Here is a 21,975-nt window from a genome sequence, read left to right as displayed (position 1 = left end):
CATTAATATAAAGTTAATATTATTGTCAGGAAGTGTTTTAGACTTACAATGACTTAAATGAGCTAAGAAACTGATAACGTAAACGTACTTGTTAACATAGAGGTAGCGCATTTTCAATTATATTTCATACGATTCAGCTTTCCCCTTGAACTAAGTCTATTAAATTGCCAGCGATCGTAGGAAGAACTCGTACCTCTAAGAATCTATCAAAGAGTGACTGTAACTTGTCCTTATGATCAAAGATAGCGTCTGGCAAAGTTTTCAAATAGCAGTTCACGAAAGGCTTGAGGCCCAAGATGCTAGGCTCCAAGTACACCATACCACAACGGCTAACAGTGGCTGGGGAGGCAACAGCAAGGTCCTGGACTTCGAACATCATCGTCATTGCCTGTGAGAAGAACCGAATAATTTTTTAACAAACTCCCTGAGGTGACCAACGGGAAACTTCTCCTCCTCTACGGGTAGAGTGTTCCCTTGACATTAAGGCAAATTCTTCTACTAAATTCAAAAGTAAATGAATAGAAGCTTAAAGGGCGAATCACCTATCATATCACTGGATATCAAGGGATAAATCGCGAAAATAATTGACTTGCCAAGCAACTCCGACAACGTCCGATCAGCTCAATGATGAGGACCTATACAAGATTAAAAAGTCGAATTCTATGCTTACCTCAGTTAGTTTGATGATTTCTCCACTCGTAAGACAAAGTTTTTTGTTATCATCAAGCACAGTGTTCATGTTTTCAATCCACACGGCGTCTACAGGCCCGTCAAACAGGTACCATTTCTTGTCACTAGTTGTGCTTGAGCTGCCAACCCGAATCATGGAAGACAAGATACCATCCGTCCTAGACATTCAGGAGGAAAGTAACAGGTAAAATAGGAAATAAAAATTATCGCCAGGGCATGCCAATTCACAGTAACGGTAGACGCTTCATCAATGTAGCCATCACTCATAGAAAAGTGAGATGTAATAGCAAAAGTCTGTGGATATGATAGGAAAACAGACGGTCGAGTTTCACCCACTTACCATTCATGAGTCAACAAATCAAATTCTCCGTACAGCTGTCCCATAGTGATAGATTTAGGATTCAGCACAAACGTGTGAACCTCTTCATACGGGGTCCCCGCTGGTGAATCTTTACCTTTAAGCGACGTCAGAGCTTTCTGAAGCACTTCGTAGCACTACAGAAACCATTGAACAAAAGGCATAATACGAATAAACATTTATTACATATTTTTTCTTCTAAACGATTCAGTTTCCACATTTAGGTAAGTTCGAAAAGCTTAAACTTAATTGATCATTTTCACAAATGCGGTAATATATATTTCATATATTTTTCGGTAATTTGCTTTAAAAAAATAAAAATGTTTCAATTTTCTATGGGATTACCGGAGCAATAAAATAGGTTTTTCATCAATCAGGGCGCTCGTAGTATCTCCGTTAGTTTGTCAAATCAATTAGACGCACTCTGAAGGAATTGCTGAAGCATCTCAACTTAACTAAAACAGCCAGTCTCAGCTTGACTTATGGATAAGAAGAACGAGTAAATTAAGAGTTCAGAATCTCGTTCAGGTAACAAGAAAGCAAAGATTATACGTGCTGCAAACTCACCCTTGTTTTCCCTGATCCAGTAGGACCCACTAACATGAGCCCATGCCTGACCACTGTTGTCTCGTACAGCTGGATGCACTTGGTCACAAATCCATCCACATCTTCAAGTCCCATTTTCAGGCACGTCTTACGGATGGAATCTTCCAGATCACCATAGTCAATAGGTTGTTCTCTGTGGAAAAACGTTTGATAAAATATTCACTTCAACAAACTACAACAATGATAAATTCATCAAAGCCTCCAGAGCTGCTTCCTATAGCTTTACAACGTGCAATGACGACTTTCTCAAGTCTAAAAGCACAACTTCATTATCATGCGTGACGTTACTCATGCTATGGACAGGCTCACTTACGGCTTTCGCGCAGTTTTTTCGCGGGAACTAAACTAAATGGCATCACTCCTGAAGTTTTTGTCTTCAATTTCCCTCTCACTTTTAGTTTATTACTTACTTGACTTTAGGGAACAAGTCAGAAACAATGCCACGGAACAATTTCAAATCATCTTGCAAAAACTTCGGCACATTCACATCTCGTATGGCACGCAGTACAATAAGTTCCTGGACGGAGATAGCAACAGAACAACATGATCAAAATACGACCTATTCAGCATTAACACTTTGGAAGAGCAAATAATTAAAAAAAAAATTAAAAACTCTAGTTGAGCTAAATCAAACTTTACCTCGCTCATCTCTGGATTTTCTCTTTTGAGGTTTCCAGCGGCTGATATGACAGTCTTTACAGCTCGCATACCAAAGTCGTAGTGATCCTAGAAAAGGTAACAGAGAACTTGTAGAACTATTGGTCCAAACGAAAAGCTGTACTGTTGGATAACACTTTACTCGACACCTTAACAAAACGCCTTTCCCTCTTGCCTTTATATTTGATATGAAAATTGCATTATGGAGAAATTTCATTATTATCATGTCAGCCTACACATGTACGAATAGCAAAGATAAAGTAGATTAAATTTCTCCACAAACCTGAGAACTGAGTTGTTCCGATGACAACTTGAATGTTGTGGTAATTTTTTTCGCCAAAGCTTTCGCTTCCGAAAAACCAAATGAGAAAAGACTGATCTCAGCGATCAGCGCGTAATCTGGAACCATCATGGCCACAGGACGGAATAAAGCCTGAGAAACAATGAAAAAATCAAACTTGCACATGAAATATATGCAGAGAAATCACTTTCATTAGATGGTGCTCTATCAAATTCTGTAAATTGTCTTTAAAACTAAGGGACTAGATTATCTAATCATAAAATTCATTAAAAAGTCATAGCTTCCCCACGGTAAGCATAACACGTTATCTAACTCGAGTGACTTGTCATCTACAACTCTTTTCTGTAGCTGAGGTTTGTTTGCACACTTTTCAAATGACTTTTATTAAAAGGGAGTCTCTAAAGCTTGATAATTAATCCAAAGATGATATTCTGTTAACGCACTGCTCTCTTAAGCAGTGGAAGAGAGCAAGAGTACGTTCTGCCTGTCGCTCGCTGTGTTTGGTTGACAAACTTACCTTCAAATTATCCGGAAGCTCTGTTCTTCCAGCATATCCAGGATTCATTGTAATGAACACAGCACATGAGGGCTTCAGTGCCAGCTCAACACCTTCAAACATGAAGCGTTCAGCCTACAAGCATACATCAGACAGTGGAAAAATCTTTCAACTTAGTTTCAATTTCAGAGGGAGCTACAAGTGAGTGGCGTTTAAACCTTTGTTTTAAAAAAAATCTATGGCGTATGCACAGGTGTACTGGTTTTAATTCAGAAAGTTGTATACCAACCCTCGCTTCCAAAGCTTGTTGGATGGTGGAAATCTGTTGTGCTACCACAGACAATACTTCAACGTCTATACGATTGAACTCATCAAAGCAGGCCCAAGCACCGGCGCTAGAAAACAAAACGTAACAATGTTAGGAGACTTTTTTAATTACGACATTAACTGGTAAAAAAACCACATTAACACAGTGTTCACTCCAAGAGGGAAAGGGCAGACTTTCTGCCTGATTAAAACCTCCACCTGTAACACATTTAAAAGTAAAACTTATGAATTTTAAGAATAAGCTTTATACCTGGCCAAACCCTTGAAGAACTTGCCCATGGCCATGAAATCCAGTTGATCAGAGCAGTTGAACACAACACACTGAACTGCCATGGCTTTACCTAAATCCTGTTGAAAATATTAAAGCAAAGAATTTAGACCAAGTTGTCATTGTAATAAACTTGCCTTAAACAGCTCTCTAAGCGACTTCTTCGGCTTTTTCCTAAACATGAAGCGGTTATGCGACCGATAAGTGTAAATTCATTGTTCTATTCAGAAGAATCATCTAGTACAGTTCCATCAGCCTATGTGTCTAAAACCTCCCATTATCTATGTCATAAGGTGGGGTCTTATGTCATTATAAAACTGCCGTAACTTTATCCCAGATATCTTCAGTCTCACATCGTTACGCTTCCCCTCCAAAGTGATGAAGATGACGAGACTCTGATCATAAAAAACAAAAATCACATTAATGTCGATACAAAGATTAATTTTGCTAAAAACCTTTGTGGTCTCTGTCTTTCCCGTTCCAGCAGGACCAGCGGGTGCCCCTCCGAATTTCAGATGCAAAGCTCCAGTGAGAGTTAAATAACAGCGATCTGTCAGGGGGGTGATGACCAACCGACCTGTATTCCCTAGGTACTCGTAGCCATAGTCGAACTGTGCATTGACCGCGCGAATGATCATGTCGTCTTCCCAGTAATACCTAAAAAGTTACATGAATAAGCGCCCAAGTCTCCGTTAAGAACTACAGGTGTACTATAGCTATGTAGCTGAAATATATCTTGATTGCTTGAGTCCGTAAAGATAAATAAAGCTGGTGGTTGGAATCTTTTTATTCAAAAGATCAATTCTACTTAGGAAGACTAGGTGGTGTGCGTGTTCCTAACCCTATAGTGAAATGTAAAGAGGTCAAGTCTAATAAAATAACTTCAGGTCACAGTCACGGCCAGCCGATAAAGCCCACAATACTTATCCAACTATCCTTTCATGAATAGCCATCTCTGTGGAGGTTCGTAGAAAAGCGGAGTCATTTCAAAGGGTTCTAAAAATTGCAAAATCAGTTTCAAAAGTAACTGTAGTCAAATTCAGACATGCCTCAACTGGCTTATCCACTCAAAGTCATTCACGTTCTTGACTTTCTCCGAGATCATCTTTGCTACCACATCGCAAGCATGAACCTAAAAGTAAAATAATTAAAGACTAATGACACGGTGAAGAAGACTATGTGCGGTTCATCCCTGGTATTACATTAGCCGTACATGACAGTTGTCACTTTCGGGACAGCTCAAGAACTGGCTTTTCATGCGATATAGTGAGGGGAAAAAAATTGACACACACACACACACAATTTGAAAAGGTGGTGAAAAAACCACTCTAAGTCTCACCTCAATCACGATAAGAGCCCCAAGAATCATCCGTGCAAGCTTACTGAGGTTTCCTCTTACCAGAGTTACGAGATCGTTGAGCTGATGGTTAAAAGCAATAACTTTATGACTAGTGAATACTAGTAATCGCCTGTAATTCTTTTTTCATATGAGTCTGTTGAACAAACCCAGTCGTTGAGGCCTTTTTTTCTTATTGATTTGTCTTCAATACACCTTTTAAAAAATTCTGCTGAGCATTTGGCTAAAGCGTGGCTATAGGATGCCTGAGATTAATCATGCTCGGTGTAGTCAGCACCACATACGGAACTTTTCTTAATAAAAAGATGATAAGACAAAAAAATTAATTTTTTGGATACTTACTTGAGCCATTAATGCCTTATAGAGCTCGTCTATCCTGTTCTCTATCAATGCTTCTGATACCTCTTTGGTCCAGTGAGTCTGAGCTCCAGCGATAACTACCTGCCCTGGCCACTGTAACACCCACTCGGTGCGAGGAGTCTGTCATACAACACAAACCAAGAGTCACACGCAGTAATAACACTGTAACGCTTTGCTCGAGAATTCTGCCACACAGCACAAAATATTGTCACAACTTATCCAAAACTGATGCAAACTAAGGCCGTAATCTGATGCAAACTGAGGCGTAATCGACCGATTCCCTTCCATAAATACGAACGTTAAATACGAATATTACAACGACTCAATTGTCCGGCCGGCTGCATGCATAATACTAAATGACAGTTACCTCTGGATACACTGTTAAGGCTCTGTGTAAAATCTCTCGCAAACTCCCTCTCATAGTGTTCTCCACTTCCAGCAGCCAATCCTCCACATTTCCTGTCGGGTACAGATTGTTGCTGAATGGAACACGTTCTCCCTCGCCGGAGAACATGGAAGAAATGCGCAAGTCTTCCTCGAATGAAAGCTACAAAGCACAGGACATAAGAATTTCCTGATTTAGTCTAAGAGTTTTCTATTCTATGGTTGTACAGTTGAATGGAAAATATGCTTTGAACTTAACATTTTGTAAAAGCTGAACGGGAAGGTAAGTCAGTTTCAAGCTCAACAAATTAAGTTTACTTCAAGTGCATGCCACGTGTGATACACAGCAGAAATCACAGAACGTTTACATTACTTTTCCTTACACTTATTAACTTGGCAATGAAGGAAGGAACTCCTAAAACAAGCAGTAATAATCGTAGTATGACCCACCTTGGCAATATTCTCGAAGCACTTGCGCAGATGAGGTTGAACAGCAGTAGGATCTTTCGTCTGAGACAAAATTTCGAGAAGTTCGTCATCGGATAGGAAGTAGAATCTGGGAAAAGCTGAACGTTTTGTCTCCAGGTATTCACTGAGTCCTTTTTGAACCTAAAGTTAAAATGATAATTATGTTAATTTAATGAACGGCTAAAGAGTTCTGTTCTAGACTTTGCTTTTGCAAGCAGGAACGTTGAATACACGAAGATTTCCCTTTCTTACCTGTTCTAACAGCTTGTTGCATTCACGAAGACTCTCCAGAAGTCTGGCATCTGGGCACAGAGAGATAACCTGAAATCACACCAGGAAGTAGTTTCAATTAGCGCTGCGTTGTTTTGATTATTTTCCTGACGAACGCAATTCGAACTGGATGTTTATAGATTGAAACACTTAAACACTTGACTAAAACTGTTATTTCTCTGACCTGTGGATTTCCCTTAGCACTGTGCATCACTTTCCTCCATATCCTCTCCATGGTCTGATACCTCTTGCTTTCAACTGGCAACTGTCGGTTGATGTCCTCTGAACTGAAGATGGGCTCCAGATACAGCCACTGGCGCTGACACTGTAACCACTCGTCCATAACATCCTGTGTCATCACCAGCTTGCTCTCCCAGGTGGTGATTCGCTCCTCGAAAGGCTTCTTGTACGGTGAAAACGACATACTCTGAGCCATCACAATGTGGTCGTCCAATAGCTGAGAGCAGTCGTCGCTGACTTTCATGATAAACGTGCCTGTTTCCTTATAAGGCATGACCTCCAGCATGACTGGCTTCCATTCGGACTCCATCTTGTCGAGCGCCTAATTAGAAAAACGGTTCAATGTCAAGGTTAACAGATAGTATTTTGTAGCTGAATCACAAATCATAACAACGTTCTCTATTTCTTTTTTAACATTAAAATGATGTATAATGAACGATACTAGTCTTAAAACCGATATTGAGATATGTATGAACTTTAAAAAGTTAGAACTGTCATATGTTTACCTGTTCAATGGAGTATTCTTTACCAGCGATCTCAGCTACTTTAGCAATAACCTCAATGTGATCTTGTAGCTTCATCTCTAGACACTTTGTAAACGTCAGCTGTGCATTTGCCACGATTGGAAAACCAAGCTCTTTGGATAACTGAGTAATAAAGACAGTAATTATTACAACTAGATCATGAGCTTTCGTATCAGACAGAAATATGTCTGTAATTTAATTCTCTACATCAGAAAAAAGGGATAATGGAAAAATATTCATCAAATTTGAACACTCGTTTTAAATGAACTTTTCATAGTTGTTACAAAAAACGGTAAATGAAACGCATAATAATAAGTCGTCAAAAGTGATCCGTAAAATGAGTCTCTGTGTTGACGACGGAGAAAGTATCGATCGCAGTTACTTTTGTTACAAGCAACATTTTCTCCTAATTACGGACGCGAAATGGGTTCATCAAAACATGTTTTAAAATGTTTAATCATAGAATAGAGTATAAGAGTGTTGACATCATCAGGTGGAAAGACTGGCTATAAAATGCTTTATTCGTATCACTAACAAGAGTAGAGCCGAGTTCCTTGGACAACTGTGAATAGAAAAGATAATAACTGAACTGGTTATGTGATATCATACACTATCAGACCCATTGCTTGTAGCAATAGTGTCCCACAGTGTTGGAGACAGGAAGAATTATCGCAAAATTGTTCTGCTCCATTGAAATCCCACCTCTAAAACTAAACGAACAGTTTTAGTAACTGCGAAATTTCCCCGTTATCAAAACGCAGATTGAACCAAACACAAAACACGTCTGCAGTAAAGCATGTGCTGCGAAATTCTGTGGCAAATCATAATGTAGGAAAGAGTATTATATAAGTTTATAAGAAGTGGCGATTTAACGACTACTTTTCTTTTTTTTTTTTTCCAGTTTTCGTGCTGCAAATGAACTACTTCCAGCATAAGAGGGTGAGCCTCTCTTCGCGTGAGAATGGCGGACATTTAGGTAGAAATGTTACATTCATCTCACCTGTTCCCAATGCCTGCTTCGCATTCCAGGATTTCTTAAGCCTTGGATGAGTGGAATGTACGGCTTAAAGTTCTCAATCTTTTCCTTTACCTCCATGGCAACTTCTTGGCAAGCAGGGATCTCTTTGAAATGTTTGACGCACTTGAAGATCGTCTTGAACGCATTACTCACATTCTGTTCCAGTTGTTCGGCGTCGATTGTTGTAAGTGGATCGTTCATCCAGCTGTCGTACCATTTCTGCCAGTCGGAAGCTGTAAGCCACATATTTTTAAAAGGCTCGAAGTCTTTGATCAAACGGCCAAGCTTATCGTACTGTTGAGAGTTACATAGATGTGCAAGTTAGTAGCACGTACAGGCGACGATTCGTGCGCGTGTGGAGGGTTTGTAAGAGTTTTAAGCTTTCAAAACCTATTCCCCTCTTTCCCAAGAGGAACATAATCTGACAGTGTTTCAGTTTAGTGACTGTGCATGTGTCATGGAACCGCTAACACCCAACTACCAGTCGCATGAGTGGCTATTATCTTAGTCAGGTTCCAAACTGTTGACTGTGGCCAACGGCTACAGTACGTGTATATTAATTTTATTGAATCAGGAAAGAAAGATACTTCACAATTTTCAAGCGTTAAGACAAGGGTAAATACGAGTCTCAGTGAATACTCAAACCTTAGCTATTCAGTCAGGTTTATCAGTCTGATAAATGTTCTAAAACTGAAGTAAAAAACAACCCTTTAACGAGCTGGGCTGAAGTCCATATGTGGCAAGCGTCCTTCTTAACACTATAATCAGCAGTATCAAAGCATCTTGTGCGAAAAAGGAGTAAGACATGAGGTAAAATATGCCATTTTCCTCACAATGTCTCCCCACAGGAAACTTTAATATAAATGTGAAGAATTTTCACAAGGAGAAGGTATAATAAAAATATTGGTAATATTGAGTTATGAAATTAGTATAGAACTTTAAACTCTAAATCTAGAACTCTGATCAGTGGTAGTCGCAGTAATAAAATGCATTATTGAGGAAGATAAGAGCGAGTAGAAAAGTATACTAGGAAGACGCTTGTGAGAATAATACAAGACTGAAGGAGGAAGGGGGTCGAGCAATGTGGCGATCGGAGTACTAAGCACTCGCTCTCTAAGAAAATGCACCTGCTATGCAGTGTAACACGTTGTTTGAAAAAAATGATCTTTTCGCGGAATGTGGAAAGTTAATTGGTATTTGCATTTATGTTCACACATGGCGTCGTAATTCGCGTACTTGTACTCATTGGTCACGTGATATCTAGCTGCCTGGAAACTTTGTTGTGTGAAGCACTGAAAACAAACAAACAAGCGAACCGTGACTTACAGATGTGACAGGAAGCCCAAACAGCCTCTCTCTGTTGTTGTAGGTGGTGGCAAGCGTCTGGCATTCTTTGAGCTGTTTAGTAAGACGTCGCACCTCATTCGCCACCTCATGTGATTTACTGAGATCCGTGTGAGCAGCAAATCCTGCTACAGCCATATTCAGCGAATCCAGTCTGTCTTGGAAGGTGTTCTGATCTGCTAGCAGATTCTTCTGGAATCTCTCCTCGTCTGCTTCAAGGTTTGCTTCGGTCGCCTCCATCTGCAGCTGGATTTTATGAGGCCAACCGATACAAGTCCACCTGAAAGAAAACATAGCAATTAAATAAGGCCGTTCTTACCGCCTTATGAAAATAAGTACTCAAAGAGAATATTACATACAATTAAAAGAACTCCTCAGGCCCGCGAGGTGAGAGTAACTCGAGAGTCTTTGAGAGGGAGCTTATTCATCCCGACTTTCACGAGTGCAGGTGGGTACATTCAAGAGCAAATCTTCTCATAGAGGAAAGAGCAATGGAAGATACACGTAAGGGTAAAGATGTATGGGCGCTCTTTAGTTCAGCTTAAGAATACTTACTTGGCATTAAAATCCTCCGCTGAGATATTGTAATTAAATTCCTCAATCAGTTCGTAGTCGATCATGGCCTTATCGATCAGTTCCTGATTCTTCTTCAGCTGTTCTGGAATCTGCTTCATATACTCTCTTTGTTCTGCTAGTTCTTCAATGCTGTTTGGTTTGTCGTACAATTGTCGTGCAATAGTCTTGAACTCCTCACAGACCTGGACAACAAAATTGACTCACTGGATTATTTGTTTGTTGGCTTGATAGCAGGTTAAGTAAGGTTCTTAATGAACAGGTGAAAAGTGCCAGCACGATCGTCGATAAAGGTCTACACCCAATAGACGAAAAAATCGCCGTTAGTACTTGTACATGTGATATACAATCCTAGGTGACCAAATTGAGCATGTAAATTTAAACTTGGCCAACTCAAGGTAAAGGGGACACCTTTGCCCTTCTATGCTGAGAACCAAATCCCCGAATAATCGCTTTGATTCTTTGGCTTAAATTATTACATAACATACACAACAACCAGAATCATAAAATGTAAACAAAATGGGTATCTAAGTGTTCGTACGTAACGGTATGCTAGTTGCCGAAGACTTCGGTTTGTATTGCAACGGCATAAATCTAACGAATCGTTTTTGAAACTTCAATCATTTTATAATCATTCCATAAAACATCAAACTTTAACTTAAAACGAGACTAATTATGTAATGAGCTCGGCTTCTTGAGGTAATTTTATGAGTGGGCGAGTTGGCGTGGGCGAGTTGGCGTGGGCGAGCTGGTTCGTGGGCGACTTGATCGGATACCTTTCATCGACAGACAGTAAAGACGCCGAAGGTTATGTGATTTTGTTGGTAAAATAGCGTGAGTTTGTTTCAGTCGACGGTTATGGTGTCTTGAAGTACATCTTGTCTTACATCTGCTGTTTGTTCTTATAATTTATTTAAAAGAAAAAACAAGTTAACATCGGCTCTTTGACGAAAAGGTAGGTAATAACCAAAAAAGAATTGCCCAGACTGAAAAGTGACAAGTGAATGTAACCCACCATATCTGCTTGTTTACGAAGTTTCTTGGCCAACAGTTCAATAACAGCATTAGCCAGAGCTTTTCGTTTCTTTGCAAGCGCCTGTCTGACTCCTTCCGTAGAGATCCAGTACGGACCAATGACGATGCTCGATGGCAGAGAGTTCTCCAAAGTCTCTTTATCTTTGAGATGTCGTTCAATCTCTTGTTTCACTTCTGATGCAGATCGTTCTTGTGAATCGTATTCCCTGCAAAAATTTGAGTGTAACAAAGTCAGCAAAGCTCAGAGAGTAGCCTTTCCGTTGAAAAACTTGTCTGTACGTTTTAGTGGCCCTCGTCTTCGTACATGTAGGCCATTACAAAGGAAATGGTCTGAACCAGGGAGCAACCAACAAAGATCATCAAAATGTTTCTGTAAGAGTCATAGCCAATCTACCCTCGAAATGTTTTCATCTTTCATTTTTTTTCCCGAACTACCATTATTAAGACAATCACACTACACAATCAACCGGAGACCAATACACAGATACATGTACATCTCCGGTAAGTAATATAAAATTTTAAATTTATACAACAACTGAAACTTGTACATGTATATATTTTTTTCAATCAAAGCTTGAGTGAGCACCACTTTAAGAGTTGAACGTCTACATGTACAACCATTGGTTGCCGCACTGCCGAGGCTCTATAATTGATTAGGGTGTGTATTGTACATTCTATATCATACACTTGAACTAGTCCCAGGGCACAAGTTCTGGATTCGCTCAGTCATACTGAAATGTACCGTTAACATGCAATTTATAGAGACCAAGCCAGAAGCACATAACTGAAAAACGTGCGAAGGTTTTGCGTGCGCGTTGGCCATCTGCTTTTGGACCAAGCATAACTCATATTTTCCTATAATATGGGAAAAGTTACCCACTTTAGAAACCTTTAAATGAAGCTACAAAGTTGTACATGTAGCCTGAAGAACGAGCGGATTAGCGGGGCTGAAGCGTGATACACGAACGCGCGCAAAGCGCGAGACAAAGATCTTCTTTACCTCGCGCTTCGAGTGTGCATTCATGTATCGCACTTCGGCCCCGCTAATCCGCCGGTTCTGCAGGCTACTGTTCATGTATCTGCATCTCCCATGTGCTGTATCCTGCAGTTTAAAACAAAGCTACTCACTCCAGATATTGATTTATATCCATATTGTACAGCTCCAAGTACTGTTCATATTGCTTGGCATAAGCTCTCAGTGGAATAAGTGACTTTTTGATCGCCTGTCGTACAGTTTCTCTTAGTTTCACCACCTCTGGTTCATTCTCACCAACAGACTCAAGCAGGGGTGTTCCACTCCAAAATAAGCCTTCAATCACCATCTTCTCCAGTTGTGGGACATTCTTTGTACATGTGATGCCCTTGTCGAACAGTGCAATCACCACACGGCCAAAGCTCTCCAGATCAGTGTTGTACTGAACTCCTGTCTTCTCCATTGTTAGGTCCAGCATGAACAAGGCATTCTTTTTAGGTCTGATTGTTATTTGAAGAAGGATCATTAGTTTTCCTTGATTAGAGTTTCAGCTGCTTGACATTATGAAGTACCATTACATGCTTCATTCCTACTTTTATTGAGAAAACTCAGTGTCTCTGCTCACCCAAAAAACAATATATCAGACAAATATACAAAAACAAGTACACATAGTAGATCTTTTCAAAGGTGCCACCATGTTACACAACATGGAACTTCCATGAGAATTATTGAAAGGAACATTTACAATTATCATCACTTTATCACAACAGAAACATAAAAAGTTCATTCCTGTAAGTTTCAATCTACTTCTGACTTGTTACTTTTTCAAAAAACAATTATCTTCATCAAAATCTTACACTTGAAACTTTCTTCAAAAAGCCATACATGTAGTTAAGACTTGTGTCTAAACATGCGCAATTATTGACATCAAATGACATGAGTACTTACTTGTAATTACTGTTTATGATATCTTCACCCCAATCAAAGTCTTCCCCTAGGTCCATTACACTGTAGGTGGCATCCAGGATCATCTGAGTAAAAGCTGCCAAGGAATCCTGTACCAAGTAACGCAGTGAATCCTGGTAGAAAAAAATCACATAGATTGCCATAAGGAGACTGGAATATTGCCAAACATGAGGGAGAGACTACCTGTACACTGTTTGTAGTTTTTTCTAAACTGCACATGAAGAAGGATGCACTCCAAGACGAGTACAACAGGGGGTACACCAAGTAATTTTAGTTGCCCACAGTGTAAGAGTCAGAAGTTGATAAACTGTTATAATTTTAACTACAGTCTTTTCAGTTTCTCCAATCTACATGCATCACATTTCCAAGTCAGAAGACACATCTTAAACTTTATCAGTATTCATTTATGTATTCAAAGAGGATGCAAAATTTGTTCACTGCACCTGCATGGCAAATTTCACCAGCTGCATAAATTTGGCCAACTTAGAGATTTGGTAAACCTCCCAGTTTCTTTCCTCCATGTTAAACCATCCCTTTCCCACATCCAAAAGGCTGCTGCGGATAGCTGTTCTGAGGGTGTTTAACCAGCTATCCCGCAAAAATATTTGTACCTGAAATTTAATAAACAATGGTGGCAAAAAAATGCATGATCAGTTAAAACCATAGATAATATCTAATTGTCTCAAATTTAGGCATTAACAAAAGCTTGTATACAGTAAATTCAAATTGGAAATCATTGATTTAAATATTGATTACCTTATGGGTTTTCAAATAATTTGGGAAACATTTTGTGATATAGATCTTAGCTACTGTAGGGCATGTTTACCTACTACAAGCTTAGCTGTACTTGTACAATTTGTAGTAAATAGTAGTATTGCTAGTGCTGTTCACATATTTTGGTTAACTCTCTGTAAATACATCCAATTGCTTGATCACACAAGTTAAACACAAAGAGACTTCTTTACCTGTGTGCTGACTTGGGCTTGTGTTTGCTCAAATTCTTCCAGTTTCATACTTTTTGACACAGGAACCTGGAACACTGACATGCTAGCAACTTTGTTGCATTCAGTTCTCACTTTAGCCATAGCCACTATGGCTTCCTCTCTGGTCAGCAAACAGTTGAAAGCAAAGTCATCAAACTTCTCATCAAAGGGATATAAAGGAACATCTGGGTGGAATCCTTGCAGCCAAAGCAAAAAACCGAATTGTAATGAGCAGAAAAAAATTCTTAATAGACTCATTAATTTACCAAGGTTGAGAATTCATGGAGTCCAATTAAAGTGGCACAAGTTGGTACATACAGTTAAATCCTTTTTACAAGACCACTCGGTCACTATGAAAACTGTAATCTCAAAACCATAATCTGATTACCAAAGACTACTGCTTTTAGTTTAGTTTTTTTTCATGCCTCAGAGTAGCTTTTTCCATGGAACACAACCACATTCCATAAATATTTAAGGTGCTCACAGTTTTCTGGCCTTAGCAGTAAAAATAAACTTTTTGTTTGAAGGCATATTAACTGAAACCCCAATTCTTAGATTTAAATGTCCTTCTCATAACAATTTAGCTTAATTCACATGTGCCAACTTTTAAGTCACCCACTCCTTCTCTCTACAAGAAGAGATTTATTCTGATGACCTGTTTGGTGAGTCAAAAGAAGTCAGATGAGTGCTTTTACATCAGGTTTACCAAGTTAATCAAGACTTTGCATGCCATTTGAATTAATGGAAAAGAAATTACTTGCAGTGTATAAAACCTGGTGGAAATGGGTTTAAAGTCTGATCTTGTTTTCCAACCTCTTCTGGCTAAAATTAAAGTTGGAGTTTCAACTTTTTTTCCTCCTTCCATCCATTTTACTTACTAAGTTAGATGCAAAATGACTTATATGAATGAATTCTACAACTTGAACATTTAAAACCTTTATAGTGTACCTCGTTCAGGAATCACCTCTTCCTCCTCTTGAGGAAGAGTTACAAAGGGATATGTTTCTGGTTTACTATTGACTATCCTGTCAAATGTGATCCTGTTCATGCTGCGAGAGAAGTCTACTTGGATTTCTTTAGACAGTAAGTGCACATGTTCATCCAAGCTGTATAAATAACAATCATTAAAAAATGCTGATTGGTTTAAATGAACAGTAACTTTTAATCTCACTAAAATGTGATCTTATTTGTGGGAGGCAAGGTGACATAATCATTAGAAACTTTGACTCTGGAATAAATGACCTTAGGTTTGATAATTGGCCAGGGGAATGTTTTATGTGTTGCTGAGAGAGACTCTTCTTTCTGACATGCCTCTTCCCAACCAGGAATTTAAATGAATCCCTATAGGCACTGGCTCAATGCTTGGGAGTACTGTGTAGAATAAGGGGGAAAGTAACTCATGATGATCACAATCTTAATTAAGAAGGTGTATGTACATGGTCTCACAGCTTTACTTAGCCTAACCAACACTGTATAAATACATAAAGATATATAGTTGTGGCTGTAACACACTAGAGAATCTTGACTTCCAGGCCAAAAGTGAGTCACTATGGGCTAATGCATTTGTATTCCCATGCAAATAAGCTGTTCAATTTTTAGTAAGAAGATGGGTGGTAAACTTAAAACATGCATGTACAGTATGTAGATGTTTAGTGCTGGAACTTTCCTGCACAAAGATTGGAAAAAATTACGCTTAAAGGAAGATCAATCAAGTACCTCTTGTCGCTCTTCAGTGTTCTAGTTCCTTTAGCCCAGGTGATCATTCTTTCCAATGAGCTGGGATCAAGCCTGACCACTCCATCCATAGGCATGCAATCAACATACAGATTGTACCTGAGCAAAGCCTCTGTTTCACAACGCAGGGCATATGCCTTGGCTACTCTTCCAGCAAAGTTTATTGGATCCTCAGCAGCAAACAATAGCTGTATTCGTGGAACCCAAAACTGTGCACCTTCAACTTTGGAACGTTTCCTTTTTGGTTCCTCATTGCCATGTGCTTCACCATTCACTGTACCATTTTCCATCACTCCATTTGCTGCTGGGATAACATTGTGCTGGAGGCCTCCTGTACCAACAACTTGCACCAAAAACAACTGTTTCATGTCATCATAATCTAGTGTACCAACATCTGTCCATGCATATCCTTTGCCATTTTTCCCTCTCTCTCTCAACAATAGTGCTTTTCCTGGTACTGGATGTTGTTTACCATCGACTAAGCCTAGTTCCAACCACTCATTTGGGTTGCGGCAATCAAATTCTGTGTCATCAAATATGTGAAGAGGTAAGAAGGCAGGAAATGGGGCAGCATCAGGTCCTGTGAGATTAACTCTCATGTTGTAGTCTCCTTTGGGCATAAGCTCAGATGTCTTGACTCCAAGCTCTTCCAGTAGTGTGTTAATATCTTGCTTGGAAAATATGCGCTTTTGTCTGTGAAGGGATGTAAGGTACCATATCCATCATAAGGATATTTCATTTCATTTGTGTATAAATGTAATTTTATTTGTGCATAAAAGAAATTATATTCTATTCTTTAATTTATCAAAACAGGCAACAATTAGGTGGTAGTCTCCTCAATGAGAAGTATTTGCTATTTAAAAACACATGCCCTTGTTGCACATCTCTATACCTTACATCAATCCTTTCCCATAACCCAATTTCCCCAAGGAAAAATTGAAAATTTTGTAACTTATTAAACAATGAGAAACATACAGTAAACTAGATGAATGCACATAAAAAGAAAAGTATGTATGTAAAGTCAGTCTGCATGATTGTAAAAACTACAGCCTACACCATATGACATGAAAGTAAATTAGCAAAAAAAAGGAGGAAACTAACCTTTCAATTTCAATTTTTCTAGGAACTTGGCCTGGCTCTGCCTTGTATGGGAGTTGCACCTTAGGCTCCCAAGATTTTTCAGGAAAGTCCTGCAGAAAAAAACATAAGTGTACATGTATTGAAACATAGAGGATATAAATCTCTGGGAAAGGGTTAATCAGGACACCATTGTGGTAAGAGAGACATGTGGATGTCCAGTGACTGCCAATCTTGAACAAAGCAATCGATACTTACAGAAACTGTAATGGGTGCTGTAGTTGGTCCATGAACTTGATCCTTAAGGAGAGAACTCAGTGCTTGAGAAGACATAGGTCCCTTGAATGTTTGAACTGAAAAGGTGATCATAGTATTCACACGTGCATGGAATGAACAATTTACCAGGTATACAGTAAAAAATTATCAGTGAGGTGACAAGAACTTAAAAATAATGGCATACCTAAAGGACAAAATTGACCTGCTTCCTTAGTGGATAAAACAGTGAGATACCACTGAAGGAACGTTAAGTGTAAAGCATTACTAAAAGTTATTACCTTCCGGCATATGCTTCACTTTTGCAGTTTTCCATAATGTACTTCTGGAGGCTGCTGGACCACCAGTAATACTCTGTTTTCAAAAAGTCATCGAAATTAGGACTCCTACCCAGAACATCAAAGTATGCAGTTCATCCTAAAACATCAGTTACCGCATCTAATCTTTATTTGTTTACAAACCGTGTAATTTGAGCTCAAAGGCAAATTTGAACCCGTTCTTGTAAAATTTAATTGTTGCTTTAATCTGTCAGTGAGTAGTTTTCCATGCATGTGAAAAGAAAAAGTGTAGCACAGAAAGGGAGGGAGCATTATGAATTGAACGCCCGTGTGCAAAATTTACATGTATGTAACTGGAATCAGAAAATCGACTTTCGTCATATTAAAAACTTATTCCAAGTTTCACTAATTCTTCTCACTTTGGATGTTGCATAAACTGATCATGCATAAGGCTGCATGATCCTTCAAACTTACCCCAAGCTCTACTTTTGATCCTTCTCCTAGAATATCGGAGTAATAACCTCTTTGTCGTATCGTAGGATAACTTAATCCTCCCGAAGAAGGCGACTTCGGAGTTCCAGTCGAAGTTCGTCTGCCATTTCTGGAGCTTCCTTGCCTGTTGGCGCTCATAATGACTCAATTTGTTCAGTGACCCTCACTTTGTCCTCGAATTTTCTTCCAAGAAGAAGAAAATACTCAAAAGAGAATACAGTTGCAGATTTTGACAAATCTAATAACACTTCAGCGTACAATTAGCCGCCATATTGTTTCGTAAAACTTTTTATTGCAAGTTCCTATGACAACAAATGTTGGCGGGATGGTTCAACAACTTCGGATAACTTCGGTCCTTTTTTCCGGACTTTTCCGATAACACCAATACAAAGGCCCGGATGTGCAGATTTTCAAGATGGCGGCCAGAGAAGGTTTGCGTTTAGGTCAAGCTCTTCTTCGCCGTGCGGCATTTAGACCACAAACTTTGATAGGGATTAGAAAAGGTAATTTTTTGATGAATTATCACACAATTGGTCTGATTTGGTTTATGGCTTATGCCAGAATTTCCTGAATTTTCACTTGAAATTAACACATTTGTTCATATAAATATATATGTATATACATTGCAGGCGTGTCAACAGGACATCATTTAAACTTAAAATAATGAAGCGTAGATCGGATCACCGGGAGATGATCACAAATCTATTCTTTCGGTTTTCAAACAACTTCAAGGCTCGTACGTTGTTATCTACGTGGAAAGTTTCTACGTCGTCAATATTGTTTTGTCGGATCCGGAGTAACGATCAAATATAGGATCGCTTTTATATAAAGCTGTATCACTGTTATTTCTGCTTGGTTTCTCAGCAAAGAGATTAGTGGAGATAAGCGTCGACTTAAGATTTAGGAGTAGTTTACGTGAAGAGAAGTTATGGACTATGGTGAAGCTTTGGTGGTACAGTCTTGCATGTAGTTTGGAAGAAAACTTATTCTAAAAGAGCCCTGCATATCCTTTACATGAAGATTTGTAGTTTGCCAGTTCTCGTTAAATAGACCAATGTTGACAGTTTAAAACTTAGTTTTACTCAACAGAGGTCACCCTGCAGCTCTGTGGAGTAAACAAACTATAAATTTGTGAGACTTACCGCAAATGATCTTTTGCTGTTTTTAAATGTAAATATTGGTCCTAGAGATGAGATGAAATTTTTACCTCCATCTCACATAATTTACTTCATCAACTATTTTTGAAAGTTCTACCCATTCTATTCATACTCTTGTCAAGCAGACAACTGAGTTGACTAGATAATTACCTTAAGTCTTGGAATGCATCAAAAGCTTGAGAATTTGATTAGTTTGTTAATCATTTTCGGTGAAAAAAGAAAAGTTTCCTTCCTATTTATCTATTCATTTATGACCTACTTTCCATTGTGCAGCCAGCGATGATCACATAAAGTATCCCATCCCAACTCCGGAGAATGATTGGAAAAATTTTCATCGTCCATGGCCAGATGATGGGTATGCCCTGGGGGATTATCCTAACCTCCCAGAGATTTGCAATCAGAGAAGACAACATTTAGGATGGTGGGATGTTCAAGAACGTAGAAACTACAATGAGCCAGTGAGTGTCTTGACACTAGTACAAACGATACCATAATCATGTTGTTTTAACCTCTGTCAGTGCTATTTAACATGGTATATGTAGTTTTTGGTAGTGCTTTGTAATTCTTGTTGTAACTTAAAATTTATTCTTCAATGATGGAAACATGTTATCTTAAAATAAAATTTATACCTATATAGATGTATTCCTTGTTATATTTCTTTTTTTCCTCTTTTGTTCTAAATTGTTAATCTTCCTTTAAAATTCTTGAATGGAAGAAAGGGATGTGAAAAAAGGGGTGGGATGAATTTGAATAACAACTGTACAGATGAAGTGGTACTGCCACAATAGCTTGTGAATATATAATTATACTACAAATGAAAATCAAAAACTTATGGAAAAGATTTCTGATAATGTAAACCTTGGCTCATGTATGTAACTGTTACTCCTTTTGGATTGTTGAACTGGTTTGAACCCTTAAGTTGAGAAGATTTTTCAAGTTATTAAATGTTTCTCTTAATTTCCATAGATACATATGGATGAAGATGCACTTAATGTTTGGGTGTGGAGTGAGGTGACATGTAATGACAGATACACACCGTAAGTATGGTCTCAGTAATTTTCCAGTGCTTAAAGCTGTAAATTGACTTCCAGAACCATTGAGGGGTTTCAGGGGTTTTGAAGGGGTGTTACAGCTGTATTTGTTGCCTCATACCATTGAAATGAAGGGTTGTATTAAGGATTTTGGTACCTGGGATTATCAGTCATTTGTTTACATTGATGAAACAAATCATTAAATTTCTTGTTCCTAATAAAAATCTTCAGGGGTGAAATTCTGATGCAGTTGGGTATTGCCACAGCCACTCTTTGCTTTGTTGGATACCTCTCTTACCTCTATGATCAAACAGACAGAAACCCTGCGGTAAGAGGCTATTGTAATCACATGATTTTGGTGTGGTTTAAAATGCTTTTTAATTTTATTTAATCGCTTTTGCTCAAGGATTATACCTGGAGTTCTAAACCAAAAGATTAGATATTTGAAAGTAATCACAATCAACAAGTACAATAGGTTAGACAAGAGGTACACTCCAGAAATACTGGCAATTTTATTTTATATTTTTGCAATTAAAAATATATATTTAAATATACATATCGATGAGACTGATTGGAACACTTTAGTTTATCCTGAACTAGTTTGTGGAACAAACTCTTGATCTTTTGACCCAAGAGGGTGACCAACATCTAATTTCTTCTTACTAAATCACCCTGGAAATACACACAGAGAACAAGGGAAATGGTCTCCAATTAAGAAGCTCATAAGTTTTAAAACAAATTTCCCTTGTCATTACCATCGAAAATATGTTGAGAACAGCATGGAGGGTGGAAAGGGTTAAAAGCATTACTCACTATTTTTCCCCCTTATGGAAAGGCAAAGTCTGAAATTTCACAGTCTGATATTTTTAAGATCTTAAAGCATTTGGACAGTTTGTCTGTAGTGTGTATCTTGTGGTTCAAATGTTTCCTTGGTTTACACATTTTAAAACCAGTTTAATTTTTTGTAATTTCCTTTCTTCTCAAATTATGCTGATTTATGAAAGCAATTGAAAACTCAAATTAGCTGGAAAAATTTAGAACCAAAGAAATATTTGAATCAAAACATTTACATACATAGGTGCAAGTGATTTTCTTTGAAGGATTATCTCAGATTCATTCTGTTCATGTATGTGTGTGGACAATCTTACTACAGTCACAAATTTCTCTCTATTGGCTGCAGATTACCATTGCACATGGATTTAGATGAAAGTAGTAGCCCTAACTTAAAATAGTTCTGTTTGATAATTTTGGAATATTTTATATTTCAGGTTCCAAAGGAATACCCTTTTAACAATCTGTACCTTGAGCGAGGAGGGGACCCAGATAAAGACCCAAGTGAGGAAGTCTTGCATCCAGACCAGAGAGTCATTCCACATAATCTGTATGGATCTTAATGCATTTTCACTGGTCTCTAAACAGTTCTGTTCTCAAATCCATCAAAATTTAATTCATGTTATCTTCAGTGTTTTTTTCCCTTGCATTTTGTGTACAAGAGTGTGAAGAATGTGTCTTTATTGCAGATGTATATTACATTAAATTTTGATATGTTGTATGAAAAAGATTGTTCATTGGGTACTTGGTAGTTTTGTTAATGTAAATAATATATTTTAACTCTTTCATTCCCAAGATCTCGGTAGTAATTTTCCTTACTCTCTTCCATACAATTCTTTTCATGTGAGTTTGAGGAACTTGGTTTTAGACGAAAGTTTGAGGAATTTGGTTTTAGATCAACTAA

The 21,975-nt window shown here is 38.4% G+C and overlaps 2 protein-coding genes across 2 annotated transcripts in view; one reads left to right on the top strand and one right to left on the bottom strand.

Annotated features, from left to right (window-relative positions):
• LOC131791816 (dynein axonemal heavy chain 1-like) overlaps positions 1-18,312 on the bottom strand; it is a 48,604-nt gene extending 30,292 nt beyond the window's left edge. The window contains 33 exon segments of the mRNA XM_066173164.1: positions 194-388; positions 671-848; positions 1,031-1,185; positions 1,616-1,787; positions 2,065-2,171; positions 2,294-2,380; positions 2,595-2,744; positions 3,130-3,243; positions 3,398-3,503; positions 3,686-3,783; positions 4,159-4,360; positions 4,753-4,835; positions 5,043-5,123; positions 5,403-5,540; positions 5,788-5,967; positions 6,255-6,413; positions 6,525-6,593; positions 6,727-7,104; positions 7,289-7,429; positions 8,307-8,618; positions 9,651-9,948; positions 10,224-10,426; positions 11,257-11,482; positions 12,405-12,749; positions 13,198-13,328; positions 13,659-13,826; positions 14,181-14,395; positions 15,147-15,304; positions 15,915-16,625; positions 17,034-17,122; positions 17,268-17,362; positions 17,564-17,636; positions 18,035-18,312. Coding sequence (XP_066029261.1) covers positions 194-388; positions 671-848; positions 1,031-1,185; positions 1,616-1,787; positions 2,065-2,171; positions 2,294-2,380; positions 2,595-2,744; positions 3,130-3,243; positions 3,398-3,503; positions 3,686-3,783; positions 4,159-4,360; positions 4,753-4,835; positions 5,043-5,123; positions 5,403-5,540; positions 5,788-5,967; positions 6,255-6,413; positions 6,525-6,593; positions 6,727-7,104; positions 7,289-7,429; positions 8,307-8,618; positions 9,651-9,948; positions 10,224-10,426; positions 11,257-11,482; positions 12,405-12,749; positions 13,198-13,328; positions 13,659-13,826; positions 14,181-14,395; positions 15,147-15,304; positions 15,915-16,625; positions 17,034-17,122; positions 17,268-17,362; positions 17,564-17,636; positions 18,035-18,190 — 5,973 coding nt within the window. The 5' untranslated portion in view covers positions 18,191-18,312.
• A 146-nt stretch (positions 18,313-18,458) lies between these two features.
• The window catches only part of LOC131791823 (NADH dehydrogenase [ubiquinone] 1 beta subcomplex subunit 8, mitochondrial), a 3,536-nt gene continuing 19 nt past the window's right edge, over positions 18,459-21,975 (top strand). The window contains exons 1-5 of the mRNA XM_059109201.2: positions 18,459-18,555; positions 19,483-19,667; positions 20,176-20,246; positions 20,472-20,568; positions 21,509-21,975. The exon at positions 21,509-21,975 is cut by the window's right edge and continues 19 nt beyond it. Of these exons, the coding sequence (XP_058965184.1) occupies positions 18,468-18,555; positions 19,483-19,667; positions 20,176-20,246; positions 20,472-20,568; positions 21,509-21,634 (567 nt within the window). The 5' untranslated portion in view covers positions 18,459-18,467 and the 3' untranslated portion in view covers positions 21,635-21,975. The remainder of the gene's footprint in view (positions 18,556-19,482; positions 19,668-20,175; positions 20,247-20,471; positions 20,569-21,508) is intronic.

The sequence above is a fragment of the Pocillopora verrucosa genome, chromosome 1 (genome assembly GCF_036669915.1).
Source record: "Pocillopora verrucosa isolate sample1 chromosome 1, ASM3666991v2, whole genome shotgun sequence".
NCBI lineage: Eukaryota > Metazoa > Cnidaria > Anthozoa > Scleractinia > Pocilloporidae > Pocillopora > Pocillopora verrucosa.
The sequence above is the reverse complement of the archived record's forward strand: the minus strand, read 5'-3'. Positions and strand labels throughout refer to the sequence as shown.